Source organism: Hippocampus bargibanti, linkage group LG22 (genome assembly GCF_051943395.1).
Source record: "Hippocampus bargibanti isolate YZ-2025 linkage group LG22, ASM5194339v1, whole genome shotgun sequence".
Lineage (NCBI taxonomy): Eukaryota > Metazoa > Chordata > Actinopteri > Syngnathiformes > Syngnathidae > Hippocampus > Hippocampus bargibanti.
In genome coordinates, this window is record NC_142755.1 from 6,796,691 (window position 1) to 6,810,712 (window position 14,022).

The window sequence follows — 14,022 nt, forward strand, 5'->3', positions numbered from 1 at the left end:
TCCCTCTTCCAGCACCTCATCCTCTGTTCCCCATTGACTGAGACATTCTCTGAGTACATCATCCGTTGGAGCCTTCTCTTTGATGTATTCATGGAGCTTGGATGTTTCATCCTGGACAGTGGCTCTCACACTCACTAGTCCCCGGCCTCCTTCCTTACGGCTTGTGTACAGTCTCAGGGTGCTGGACTTGGGATGGAACCCTCCGTGCATGGTGAGGAGTTTTCGGGTCTTAACATCCGTGGTCTGAATCTCTTCCTTTGGCCACCTTATTATTCCTGCAGGGTATCTGATCACTGGCAGGGCATAGCTGTTTATTGCCCGGGTCTTGTTCTTGCCATTGAGCTGACTTCTGAGGACTTGCCTCACCCGCTGGAGGTATTTGGTCGTAGCCGCTTTCCTTGTTGCTAATTCGAGGTTGCCATTGGCCTGTGGTATACCGAGGTACTTGTAGCTGTTTTCAATGTCTGCTATTGTTCCTTTAGGAAGTGAGACCCCTTCAGTGTGAACTACCTTGCCCCTCTTAGTCACCATCCGACTACATTTCTCCAGCCCGAATGACATTCCGATATCACTGCTGTAGATCCTGGTTGTGTGGATCAGGGAGTCTATGTCCCTTTCGCTCTTAGCATACAGCTTGATGTCATCCATGTAGAGGAGGTGACTGATCGTAGCTCCATTTCTGAGGCGGTATCCATAGCCTGTCTTGGCGATTATCTGGCTGAGGGGGTTCAGTCCTATGCAGAACAGCAGTGGGGAGAGTACATCACCTTGGTATATGCCATATTTGATGGACACTTGCGTTAGTGGCTTGCCATTGGCTTCAAGTGTGGTTTTCCACATCCTCATCGAGTTTGCAACGAAGGCTCTCAGGGTCCTGTTGACCTTATACAACTCCAAGCATTCATTGATCCATGTGTGTGGCATCGAGTCATATGCTTTCTTGTAATCAATCCAGGCTGTGCACAGGTTGGTATGTCGGGACCTGCAGTCTTGAGCGACTGTTCTGTCAACCAGCACCTGATGTTTGGCACCTCTAGTATCTCTACTAATGCCTTTCTGTGCTTTGCTCATGTATTGATCCATGTGTCCACTTATCTTAGCCGCAATGATGCCTGACATGAGCTTCCATGTTGTGGAGAGACAGGTTATTGGCCGATAGTTGGAAGGAACTGCACCCTTTGAGGAATCCTTCATGATCAGGATTGTTCGCCCTTCGGTTAGCCATCCTGGGTGAGTCCCATCCATCAGCAGCTGGTTCATTTGTGCTGCTAGGCGCTCGTGGAGAGCTGTGAGTTTCTTTAGCCAGTAGGTGTGGACCATATCCGGGCCTGGTGCCGTCCAGTTTTTCATACCTGAGACTCTTCCTTGTATATCTGCCGCTGTGATGGTAACTGGGTTCTGTTCAGGGAGGTTGCTGTGCTCCTCTTTCAGAGTCACCAGCCATTGTGCACTGCTGTTATGTGCGACCTCCTTCTCCCATATGCCTTTCCAGTATCTTTCAGTTTCCAGCCTTGGAGGGTCTGCTCTGCTGTTAGAACCCTGCCACTGAGCGTACACTTTCGCAGGTTGTGTTGCGAACAGCCTGTTTATTCTTCTGGCCTCATTCTCTTTCGTGTACCTCTTTAGGCGACTGGCCAAGGCCTGGAGCCTTTGTTTGGCAGTTTCGAGTGCTTCAGGTATGGTTATCTGCATGTACCTCTTGGGTATTGGCCTTTTATTCACACCTCTCTGGGTCTCCGTCAATTGACTCACATCTTTCCGAGCCGCCTTGATCTTGGCCTCCAACCGTCTTTTCCATGGTGGGTAATGAATCTCGTGGCTCTCATGGTTGCTCTTGTAGCCAAGCATGTCTAGGATCACTGATGCTGAGGTGTATATCAGCTCATTGGTTTCCGTGATCGTTCCGGTCGGGATCGTTCTCAGTGCTGCATTCACAGTTTCCATGAGACTTTCAGGTGGTACTTCACATAGCCGTTGTAATCGGTGCCTTCGTTGCCCAGTTTTCATTCTTGCCATGATCTTATCTCTCAGGTCATTTGCTGCCTCGCTCAGCATTTCATTTATTGGGGCTGGCTTCCCAATCTCATTATTCATTGGGGCTTGCCTCCCAATCTCTGGTTGAACCTCTTCCTGTGATGTGGCAGCCTGGGGCCCTTCACCTCGGAATTTGTGTTGTACCTCATCAATCTGAAGTTGTGATAGCAATTGCCGTTTGTGGATATTGGAACACTGAGCTACTAGTTGTTTCGTGGTCAACCGTGACTGTGGGTTTCGAAGTAACCATTCAGCCCCCATTCTCCGCATGTAACCCCTCTGACTAGGGTTGCTTGAGTAGTAGCATTCCAACAGAGCCATGTTATCGCATCTCGTCCATCTCCGCTTTGTTCCAGTAGCCCATTTTTCATCAGGGTGCTCTGGTTCCCCAGCACCTGACGCAGACCTTGTTTGGCCGGGCGACGTCTGAGCCGGCATGTCATTCCATTTATTGTCTCTCATCATTGTATGAGGTAGGCATTAGCGTGAAGGGTCTTGCCCAAGGACCCACACTGGATGATGTCATTGTGCTCATTTTCTCTGCCACAAGTGGGATTCGAACCCTCATCTCCCATATGCCAAACCGATGCATTATCAACTGAGCTATCCAGCCGCTATATATATATATATATATATATATATATATATATATATATACACAGTAAAGTCTTGTTATATCGATATTCAAGGGAGTCCGAAAAAATATCGATATAACCGGGATATATCCTATCGATATATCCGACCCTGTTTGCATGTAATTTTCTCCGTGCGTGCATAGAAAGAGTATCGATATAACTGGGACTATCGATATATCCGATATCGATATAACGAGACTTTACTGTGTATAAATATATATATATATATTAACAACGCTCTAATTGACTTATTATGGTTACAAATTTCTGAATATGTAAAATATTGTACATGGCTTAAAGGACAACCGACGTAACTTTTTGGTTTCCTAACTGACATCAGAAAAACCTTTTATGGCATCTAAAATACCCAAAACACGCAGTATGATATTTTTTTTCAAACGCAAAACACCAATAAAAATGACTTAAAGTGTCCAAAATCTGCAAAAAATTGAGCTGCGAATTGGGCATTTTCAGAAAGTCCCGCCCCCAGTCCGTGACGTCACGCCAAGACGCCTTGCATTGCTGGAGAATCAAAACAATGGCTTCAGATTCACAGAATATGCTTTCTTGTTACACATCCAGTGATGAATATGATTCAAATAGTTCTGAAGATGAAAGCATACATCTTTTCAATTGATTAAAGAAGTCCTTCAGTGTCATTTTGCGACATCTGGACTGCAATGTAGCATCCCAGAAAAGAGGCAGAAAATGGCGACCAAGCTCCCTGTGAGAAATTAATCAGCCCGTTTCCATAGGCTGATAAATTTCTTATATGGAGCTTGGTCACCCTCTTCTGGTTCTTTTTGGTGCAACATGACGTTTAGATAATATAAACTAATAGCTAACTAATCGATAGCTAAGTAGCTATCTCGATAGCTATCTCAATAGCTATCCATTCGCTATCTAGCTTTCTGTCTATTAGCTATCTACAGGTAACATCCGACTTACGACCGAGTTCTAGTCGCAAGTCAAAACGGTGCTTATAAATGAAATGTATTATTATGACTATAATAAATTGAAGAGCACACCCCAGATTTTTGATTTATTGTCTATACCACAGCCTACCACCAGGGGTCGCATGAGAACATAAATAATAATAATACGGTAATATATTTCATTTACAAGTACCTTTCAAAACTCTCAAGGTCACTTCACAGTCACAGGATACGTTTTTCTGTGGGTGAGCAGCGGCAGCCACACGCGCCAGCGTTCACTTAATCCAGAAGTAACTCGAATAGGTAGCTAGCTATCTAATAGATAGCTAGCTAAGATATATAGCTATTCAGCAAATAGATAGTCAGCTAGATAGCTAGCATTAAACGCTTTCTATCACGTGTAATGGTGTGCGTGTGGTTACTTGAGTGCTTTGGTTGGGGATTTGGAGGAGCAATGCCAGGCTGCTGTAGTCAAAGTTATCGTCCAGGGCGACCAGCGCTCCGTGCACGCCGCTCTCGTGTAGGATACCGGCGTAGTCCCGCAGGCCGATACTCTGCACCCAGCGGACCACCCGCTCGTTGCTCCACACCAGGACATCTTGAAGGAAAAGGACAGATTTATTTCCAGGCCGTTTTAGGGGGTTGTTGGTTGTCTGTGTCAAAATGGCGCCGTTCGATGACCTCTCATTTCGTGCTGGCTCATCTCCCGCCGCCGTTCCAACTCCTTCCGGTCGTAATTGAGCTTCTTCAGACACATGATGCCGTATTGTAAACTTGTTCTGAAAACGTGCATCAAAATCCTGGTGACTATTAACTCATTTACTGCCATTCACAAATTTATTTGGGAATTGAAAATATAAAAAAACTAATAAGTAATGCAATGAGACCGCAATAAGTGAACAGTGAAGTAGTGAGGGATCACTGTAATTGCTAATTATTCATCAAACCAAAGGTAACATATACAGTGATATCTCGTCTTATGAACGCTTAAGCTAACGAACCTTTCACCTTCCGAACGTTAAATTTGCAAAAATATAATCTTGGCATATGAACTATTTTTCGGGAACACACGGAGCGCCACAATGAGTGATGTGTTGTTCGCTAACGAGCTGTAAAATGGCAGCCGACTTTTTTCCCCCTCTATTCCCCATACCCAGTCTTCAGTTAAAGCCGCACATGATTGGTCAAGATCCGTGGTCGAGGAGGGGGTTACAGAAACAGAGAGCTGCATATAAAAAATAGATAGATGGGACTGGGAAAATGGATGGAAAACAGTGAAATTTGGACGTGTTTCAACTTCATTGATAGTTCAAAGTGTAGACTGCAAGGTTAAAATATCGCATCAATCAGGCTCTACAAATAACCTGCACAAGCCATCTGTGCAATTTGAAGAGTAGACAAGCGAGGGAACCAGCTATTAATGAAGTTTCTCGTGTGTCTGCCTGCATCTGTTGCAATATCACAAGATGTACAACCAACGACCATCACAAAGGTAAATAAAACAACTTTATTATACAGTAAAGTTTATTTCATTAATGACAATACTATAGCACATTTAGTATACATAAAAAAAGGTATATTTTGTGTAGTTTTAAGGCTTATTTAGTAGAAAATTAGGTTTGGAAGACACACTTTTCGCCTTACACACACTTCCTGGGAACCAATTAAGTTCGTAAGCCAAGGTATCACTGTATTCACATATTAAATCACTCAAATTGAAAGAAAGCTAGCTAGCTAGTTGATAGCAAATAGATAGCTAGCTAGATAGCCAGCTGGAATGTTTATGTGATCCTAAAACTCAATAGTGTGTGGTTTTTGGAATTGGAGTGACAATGACAAAAACCCTGGCACTGGAGTGGGCATATTTTTGCATTAGAGCTAAACCAAGAGATATCAATAATAATAATAATAATAATAATAATACCTTTCATTTATCAGCGCCTTTCAAAACTCTCAAGGTCACTTTATAGTCACAGGATAATGATATCTCATGGATAGCTAGCTCGATAGCTAGTGAGCCAGCTACATAGCTAATAGATAGCAAATGGCTAGCAAATAAAATACTCGCTCGGTAGCCCGCCAGATAGCCAGATAGCTAGCCATATAACATATTGGATTCCTATTGATTTACCTGTGGAAGCTGTCCACCATTTTGAGATGCACCCTCAGGTCCTTCTTGGTCAAGTGGTCCAGCATTCGCGCGTCCACCAGGCACTCCATGAAATAGCTGCGGTATTGAGGTAGTCCGAGACTGGGCAGCCACTCGTTGCCGATCCACTCGTGGTTCATGTCGCCGTAAGCGAGCGTCTGGATAACAAAAAATAAATAAAAATCCAGGTGAGCGTAAATTAAAGCTGCCAGGAACGATTTAGCAGGTTTTAAAAAAAAGGTTAAATACAAGCGTTTATTCATTTTTAAACAGCATTTAAATTCCCTTACCTGTGCCCAGCTTCCTTCTTCAGACCGGGATTTCTGCGGAAGACAAAAAAGACAATTGGATGTCCATCAGCATGATTGACAGGAAGCAACGAAAAAAAAAGGGGTGTGGCTTAGGGTTGGTCAGGTAGCGTTAAAGCGTGGCAGGAGCGCCGACTGACCGTTTTGGAAGGGGCCGCCATGGTTTCCATCTCCTCGTGGGTCACCCATACGTTGCCTGACGGCTACAAGGGCGTCGCCGCGGAGACGGGGTTGGGGAGGGGGAGGGGCAATGGCGGTGATAGTGGATGTCCAGCAGGAGGCGCAAGCAGTGTTAAAGAAGAAGAGCAGCGCCACTGTAAGCCAACAGTGTTAAAAGCATCACAGTCAAGACCACCAAAAGGCCCTGAGGGGGGGTGGGGGAGGGTATCTGGAGGAGGTCGAGGAGGGGTTGACGAGACTGAACACAGCACACACGACACAACGTGCACGCTCAAGGCGAAAAACATATCCTGTGACTGTAAAGTGAACATGAGAGTTTTGAAAGATGCTTATAAATGAAATGTATTATTATTACAGTAAAGTCTCGTTATATCGATATTGGATATATCGATAGTCCCGGTTATATCGATACTATTTCTATGCACGCACGGAGAAAATTACATGCAAACAGGGTCGGATATATCGATAGTCCCGGTTATATCGATATTTTTTCGGACTCCCTTGAATATCGATATAACGAGACTTTACTGTATTATCATTTGCTAGCTATTTGGTATCTATTACCTATTTGGCCGGCTGGCTAGCTATCTGGCTGGCTAGCTAGCTATTTATTCACTATCTAGCTGGCTGGCTATGGAGCTAGGTATATTTTGGCTATTGATTGGCTTGCTAGCTAGCTATCTATTTGAGTTACTTCCGGGTTGAGTGAACGCTGGCGCGTGTGGCTACCGCTGCTCGCCCGCAGAAAAACTTATCCTCTGACTGTAAAGTGAACTTGAGAGTTTTGAAAGGCGCTTAGAAATGAAATGTATTATTATTATTATTATTATTATTATTATTATAATGGCAAATCTCCGGTTTATTGCTGGATGGGGGGGGGGGGGGGATACATAAGGAGAAGTCCAATAGCTAAAATGCCATAAACGGGCTAACGAAATTAGCATTGATGTTACATTAAGTGTAAAACTTCACCCCGAGGACAAACACAAGAAAACAACAACGACAACAATGAGGCAAGCCGGTTCCCGATTTGAGGCACTCACGGTTCTGGAGGTAGGGGGCGCCGACGGGCTCGTGAGCGAGACCATCTCCTGGATGGCCAGCCGGAGTTTGAGTCTGTGCAGTGGGTTGCTGATGCCGATCTCACGCTGGATCTCCGTGTCGGACAGCGCCGACATGATGGCGCCGCTTTTCACGTTGGCGCGACAGGCCGCCACGTACCAGGCAGGCATTCCCAGCCATAGCTTCACAAGGTGATTGGATGAGCGGTGTTAATGACATGTCAGGGGTCACGGAGGGGTCAAAGTGCCGACTCACCTCCAACCAGGCGACCACGGTGGGTCCGTCCCACTGCGCGAAAGGTAAACCTTTTCTCCTGGCTTCTTCCAGAAGCTCGTGTCTACGTGGGTGGAGGAAACAGATCAAGCCGTCACTCAGATGGCGCACATTGCCCCCCCCCCAAAAAAACTCTTAACTCATTCACTGCCAGACATGTGCAAAAATGTGTCCACTCCAGTGCCAGGGTTATTGTCATTGTCACTCGAATTCCAGGACCCACAGAATATTGAGTTTTAGGATGACATAAACAACAAACTAAGCGCCTTTGAAAACTCTCAAGGTCACTTTACAGTCACATGATAGGTTTTTCTGTGGGTGAGCAGCGGCAGCCACACGGCCAGCGTTCACTCAACCCGGAATAACTCAGATAGAAGGTGAGTCAGCTAGCTAGCTAATAGATAACTATTAGATAGGTAGCCCACTAGTTAGATAGCAAAGAGATAGCTAGCTAGGAAGCCATCTAGATAGCTAGCCAGGTAGCCAGTTAAACAGCTACCCAGATAGCCAGCCAACAGATAACTAATACAGAGCTAGCTCGCTAGCTAGATAGCAAACAGATAGCCAGCCAGGAAACCAGAAAGCTAGCCAGCTAGATAGCTAGCCAGATAGCTAATTAGCCAGCCAAATAGGAAGCTAATAGATAACCAATACATAGCGAGCTTGCTAGTTAGATAGCAAAAAGATAGCTCGCTAGGAAGCCACCTAGATAGCCAGCCAGGTGGCCAGTTAAATAGCATGCCAGATAGCTAAATAGCCAGCTAGATAGCCAGCCAACAGATAACTAATACATAGCTAGCTCACAAGCTAGATAGCAAAGAGATAGCCAACCAGGAAACCAGCCAGATAGCCAGTTAAGATAGCTAGCCAAAGTCTAATCCAATCCAAAAAACTGTCAAAAAAAGAATCCCAACGACAAGAAGCTAAATGTAACAAAACATATTGATTTATATAGCGTGTTAACAACAGCTGAAGCTATAACAAAACGCTAACATGGAGAAAAGGCAAATGCTGCCCCCTCATGGAAGGGAAAAAAGACATTGCCAGAGGTTGGACAGGTGCTTTATCGGCACCCTCGCAAGAAAAATACCAAAACCCGAACAAATTTGGGAATGGCATTCTACATCATATTTTCTATTCCCGAATACTTTTGGGAATGGCAGCGAATAAAAAAAAAATTGCTTAGGGCGAAAGAAGGCGTTTATCAGCACGTGTGGCTGCCGCTACTCACCCGCAGAAAAAAACATCCTGTGACCGTAAAGTGTCCTTGAGAGTTTTGAAAGGCGCCTATAAGAGATCCATGGTAGAATAAAATGATATCACTGTTGCACAGTTGGTGCAGAAAAAAAATCAGTGAACCATGAAGACGTGAGAAAAGGTGGTGGGCAGGGTGCAGAGGGTCCAGTAGGATTTTTCCCTGCCTTTGTCTTGGTTTATTCATTTGTCCATGTTGTTGTATTTGAAAAATTGTAAGCACCCTTATTGCAAAATAATAAATATACGAATAAAGGTTTTCTGATTCTGATTATAAATGAAATTTATTATTTATTACTATTATTATGATTCAGCGTTAGAAACCTTCGACTCTGTTCATTCAACAGAATAAAAGTTAATTCCTAAATTCTAAAACAGCAACTGAAGCTGTACCAAAGCGCTAACATGGAAATGCTGCCCCTTTGTGGAAAGCAAACAACCATTGCCAGAGGCCATGGCGAGCGCTTTATCGGCACCCAAGCATGAAAAAAAAAAAACAAAACCCGGAAAAATTCAGGAATGGCGCTCTACGTCAGATTTGTAACTCCCGAATAAATCCGTGAATGGCAGTGAATGAGTTAATAATACCCCACCCCCGCTCTCCTGCGGCGACCATTTTATTTCCCATAGCGCGCCGGCAAAAGGGTGATTGTTTATCATCCGTGTTCGCCCACGAGATGCTCGTGGCTTTTATTACCCGGGTGACATTTCTCTCCCACTTCCTGAAGTTGAGTGGACTTTGCTTGCGTAAGCAGAACTCCCCCCCACCACCAAGATAACTTTTAATACCGCATCAATTTGTCTTCAAGATGCCCCCCCGCCCCCATATTCAGCGCCTACACTTAAGTGCAAGTGTGCCAAGTGGGGACTCCCACGCATTCGAATAAGAAAAAGGCTCTGTATCAAGAATATACAAGCATCCATTTTGTCTTCAAGACAAAATGGTTGGCGAACTGCAACCGTGGTTACTTCCTTTTTGACCAAAAAAGGCTTCTTTGGACTTTTGGGTGCATCCATTTGAGGTTTTTTTTTTTTACACTCGACTTAAAGGACAACAGACACCATAAAGGACAAACACCATTTTTTTGTTTGCTAACTGACATCAGAAAAACATTTTAGAGTATCTAAAATACCCAAAACACGCAGGCTGATATTTTTAGTCAAATACAAAACACTAATAAAAATGAGTTAAAGTGTCCCAAAACTACTTCAAAATGACCTCGGAGATGCCGACTTTCAGAAGGTCCCGCCCTCTTTTTTGTGATGTCATGCCAGGACGTCCTGCCTTGCTATAGAATCAAAACAATGGCTTCAGATTCGAAGAAGATGCTTTGTTATTACTCATCCAGTTATGAATAGTTATTGAATAGTTCTGAAGAGGAAAGCATAAATGTTTGCAATCGATTATAGAAGTCCTTCCGGATCATTTTGAGGCGTCTGGACTCCAATGTAGCGTCCCAGAAAATGCACACGATGGCGCCCAATCCGTTGGAAATGGGCTGATTTGTCTGTTGGGAACTAGTATCAAATACAGTAAAGTCTCGTTATATCGATATTCAAGGGAGTCCGAAAAAATATCGATATAACCGGGACTATCGATATATCCAACCCTGTTTGCATGTAATTTTCTCCGTGCGTGCATAGAAATAGTATCGATATAACCGGGACTATCGATATATCCGATATCGATATAACGAGACTTTACTGTAATAGTCTTGGTGAAACACAACGATTCACCATCGCGTTATGTGTTTTCCTTCTAATTTCGCCATTAATACAAATCAACACGAAGTTTTCAGACCAAACAAAGACCCCAAAACGCATTGTGTGTCGCTTTCTCGGTCAGGGGCGTTCCTGACGTGACATCACATCAGGATTCGTCATCAACTGGAAAACAAGACTTCCTGAATATTCAACGCCAGTCTTAAAACGGAAAATATAGCTATGCGGTGGAATCTTTGTAAAATACGCTCAGTAGACGTCATTGGATGTGATTTTACAAATTATGGACACAACTTATCCGGAGGCGTCGGTTGTCCTTTGAGACATCAAACGTCATTCATGTACATGCAAAAAAAGACAAAATCTCAATTTTCACGCACCCAAATAACAATTCACACAAAATCTTGCAAAGTGAAAAAAAAAAAAATCCTGGCATGGAAGAAAAAAAAATAAAAACACAAAAACAACACATCAAATGGACAACAAGACGTTTCCAAACGTAAAAAAAAGCACTTTGGGTCTTCTTTTTCATTCATCCATCCAGCACATGAGGTTTTAAAAGCTCATGTTTACATGTTCAGCTCTGGGGTGGGGCTAAGAATGCATGACGACTGAACATAGCTGGGGGAAAAGGAAGTTAGGATACAGTTATGAAAAGAAAAAATAGATCCAATCCAAAGACACAAAAAAAAAATCGGAGCGGACGGCATTCCAGGAGTGAAAAGCAGATCCAGCTGTCAATCAAATGTTAGAAGGAAGACAGATAGAAGGAAAGGGAAGAAATGGCCTTCTCCGGCTAAGACAGAACAAGATGGATGACAGTGGAGGTCAGCGATGCATCCTGGCCACTTACCCGCTTTGTTACAGGCGAAAATTGGGGAGAAAAAAAAAGTACATACCAATTAGTTGACATTTCCAGCATCTGGCATACAAAAAAAAATAATAAATAGACGTTCCCCAACTTACGAACGAGATACATTCCGAGCAGTCGGTCGTAAGGTGAATTTGTTTGTAAGTTGCTTCAGTGCTATATTTTGTATGGAATGTATGTTGAAGTCAAACACTGAACACAGAAGCATAAAACATAGACGTTCTAATAGTCGTAAACTACACCTACTGTAGTACGACGACATATATACTTGGGTCTTCGGTAATCGAGCTAGCTTTCTATTAGCTAGCTAGCTAGCTATCTACCTTCCAATACAGTGATACAGCTTACGAACGCTTTAGCTGACAAACGTTTCGTCTTATAATAATAAAAATACATTTTATTTTTAAGCGCCGTTTAAAACTCTCAAGGACACTTTACAGTCATGGGATAAGATTTTTGTTTTTATGTGGGTGAGCAGCGGCAGCCATTCGCGCCAGCGTTCACTCAACCCGGAAGTAACACAATCTCGCGCCACTAATGTGAGTGTGTACAGTATATAGACAAACAATACAATAAAATACCATACATCCTAATTTATATCTTATGAAAATTAAATTCGCAAGAATATAATCTTGAAATACGAACTCGTTTTCGGGAAACACACAGAGCACAATGGCTGACGGACTAGTTTCGGCGGAAGAACACCAAACCAAACAGTCGAACAGCGCCACCGTGGCTGCCGGACTACTTTTCCACACCCACTCAGTGCAGACGTGGTTTGTTCTTGAGTGGAGCACTTTTCCTTTTTCGGGACCGAAAAAGACCCCACATCAGACTAGTGTTCAGCCAAAGAGGACACAAAAGAAAATGACGGTCGAGCAGAGGAAGGAGATCATCGAGAAACACCAACAAGGTGTGCGTTTGTGTGACTTAGCGTCCCAGTACCAGTATGCCAAGTCGACCATTGCTACGTGTGGCTAAGGGTGTTTCTTTGATGTCTAAGCAACAGTCTCAGGCAATAGAACAGGTTGAAAAACTTCGGTTCATTAGGATTAATGAAAAGAAGCTAGTAGGGTACAGTGTGAGTGAAGGTATTATGGCTGAGAAAGCACGGCAACTTCACTCGGATATCATCAAGAGGCAACTACATCAATGACCATCACAAAGGTAAATAAAACAACTTTATTATACAGTACAGTTTATATCTTAAATTACAATGCAATAGTACATTTATTATACGTAAAATAAGGTATATTTTCTGTAATTTTAAGGCTTATTTAGTCAAAAAGTATGTTTTACGGGGACCTGGAAGCGGATTATTCTCATTTTCAATGGTTTCTAATGGGAAATAAATGTTTGGCAGACGAACGTCTCGCCTTACACACACTTTCTGGGAACCAATTAGGTTCGTAAGCTGAGGTATCATTGAATTTCAGTTATTCCGGGTTAAGTGAAAGCTGGCGCGTGTGGCTGCCGCTGCTCACCCACAGAAAAACTTATTCTGTGACTTTAAAGTGACCTTGAGAGTTTTGAAAGGCGCTTATAAATTAAATGTATTATTATTATCAGCCATTATTGAAGCTGCTGGCATGTAATGTTGCCATTAGAAGAGGGAATTCCTCCACGCCCACATATTCTACGCAGCCAATCGTTAGCCAACACGGCCGTAAAAAGGCGCACAATACAAAATCTAACTTAAAACATCTCTGTCCAAACATTTTTATGCCATACTGTACATGATAAAATATTCATATGTACCGTTATTCATAACTCCAATGTTCCTAAGTTAGGGAGCGTCTGTAAATAAAAGTCCCCGACATGAGACTCGTCAAGCATCGTTTCTGAAACAATAACAACACGGAAAGCCATTCCTCGCACATCCTGGATATTCAACTTAAGGTCCGCGTGCAGTCATTCTCCACCTACAAGTACACAAACGTTGGAGCAAGATGCTATTTAGCAGGCAGCTAGCTAGCTAGCATGCAGGTGTGTGGGGATGATGACAGTCCCGGGCGAAATCAGTAACGACAGAAGAGCAAAGAGGAGGAAGAGGGGGGATAATGGCACAGCGACACAGTCCACCTGCTTCATCTCATGACATTTCAAGGTTTTTTTTTTTTGGGGGGGGGGGGGCGTAAAGACGATAAAATATCTTACTTTTTTCTTAAGCGCCGGTCCTTCTCAGCCTGCGCCCCCAGTTTGCCCGGCTCTTGGCCCGCCGCGTCTGAGTCCATTGCGGTGGCTATGGAGGAACAACACCAATGGGATGGGAGTCGCGTTTTAATAATAATAATAATAATAATAATAATAATAATAATAATAATAATAAATTTCAGCACTAAGCGCCTTTCAAAACTCTCAAGGTCACTTTAGAGTCAAACGATGAGTTTTTCTGTGGGTGAGTAGCGGCAGTCACGAGCGCCAGCGTTCACTCAACAAGAATTAGTTAACACTATTTTAGAATTAGTTAACCCATAACAATTACAAACAGAAAACTGCCAAGGTGTGTATAAGCCTCAAAAATAAGTATTTTCAATAAAATTGGAAATATTTATTATTAACTATTTTGAGGCCAAATTCCACAGGCAAATCGATAGCC

General features: G+C 43.3%; 1 protein-coding gene across 1 annotated transcript in view; it reads right to left on the reverse strand.

Annotated features, from left to right (window-relative positions):
- ppfia2 (PTPRF interacting protein alpha 2) overlaps window positions 1-14,022 on the reverse strand; it is a 53,537-nt gene that overhangs the window by 5,775 nt on the left and 33,740 nt on the right. The window contains 8 exon segments of the mRNA XM_088989285.1: window positions 4,027-4,202; window positions 4,286-4,383; window positions 5,736-5,911; window positions 6,044-6,076; window positions 6,202-6,264; window positions 7,285-7,485; window positions 7,559-7,640; window positions 13,581-13,665. Coding sequence (XP_088845411.1) covers window positions 4,027-4,202; window positions 4,286-4,383; window positions 5,736-5,911; window positions 6,044-6,076; window positions 6,202-6,264; window positions 7,285-7,485; window positions 7,559-7,640; window positions 13,581-13,665 — 914 coding nt within the window.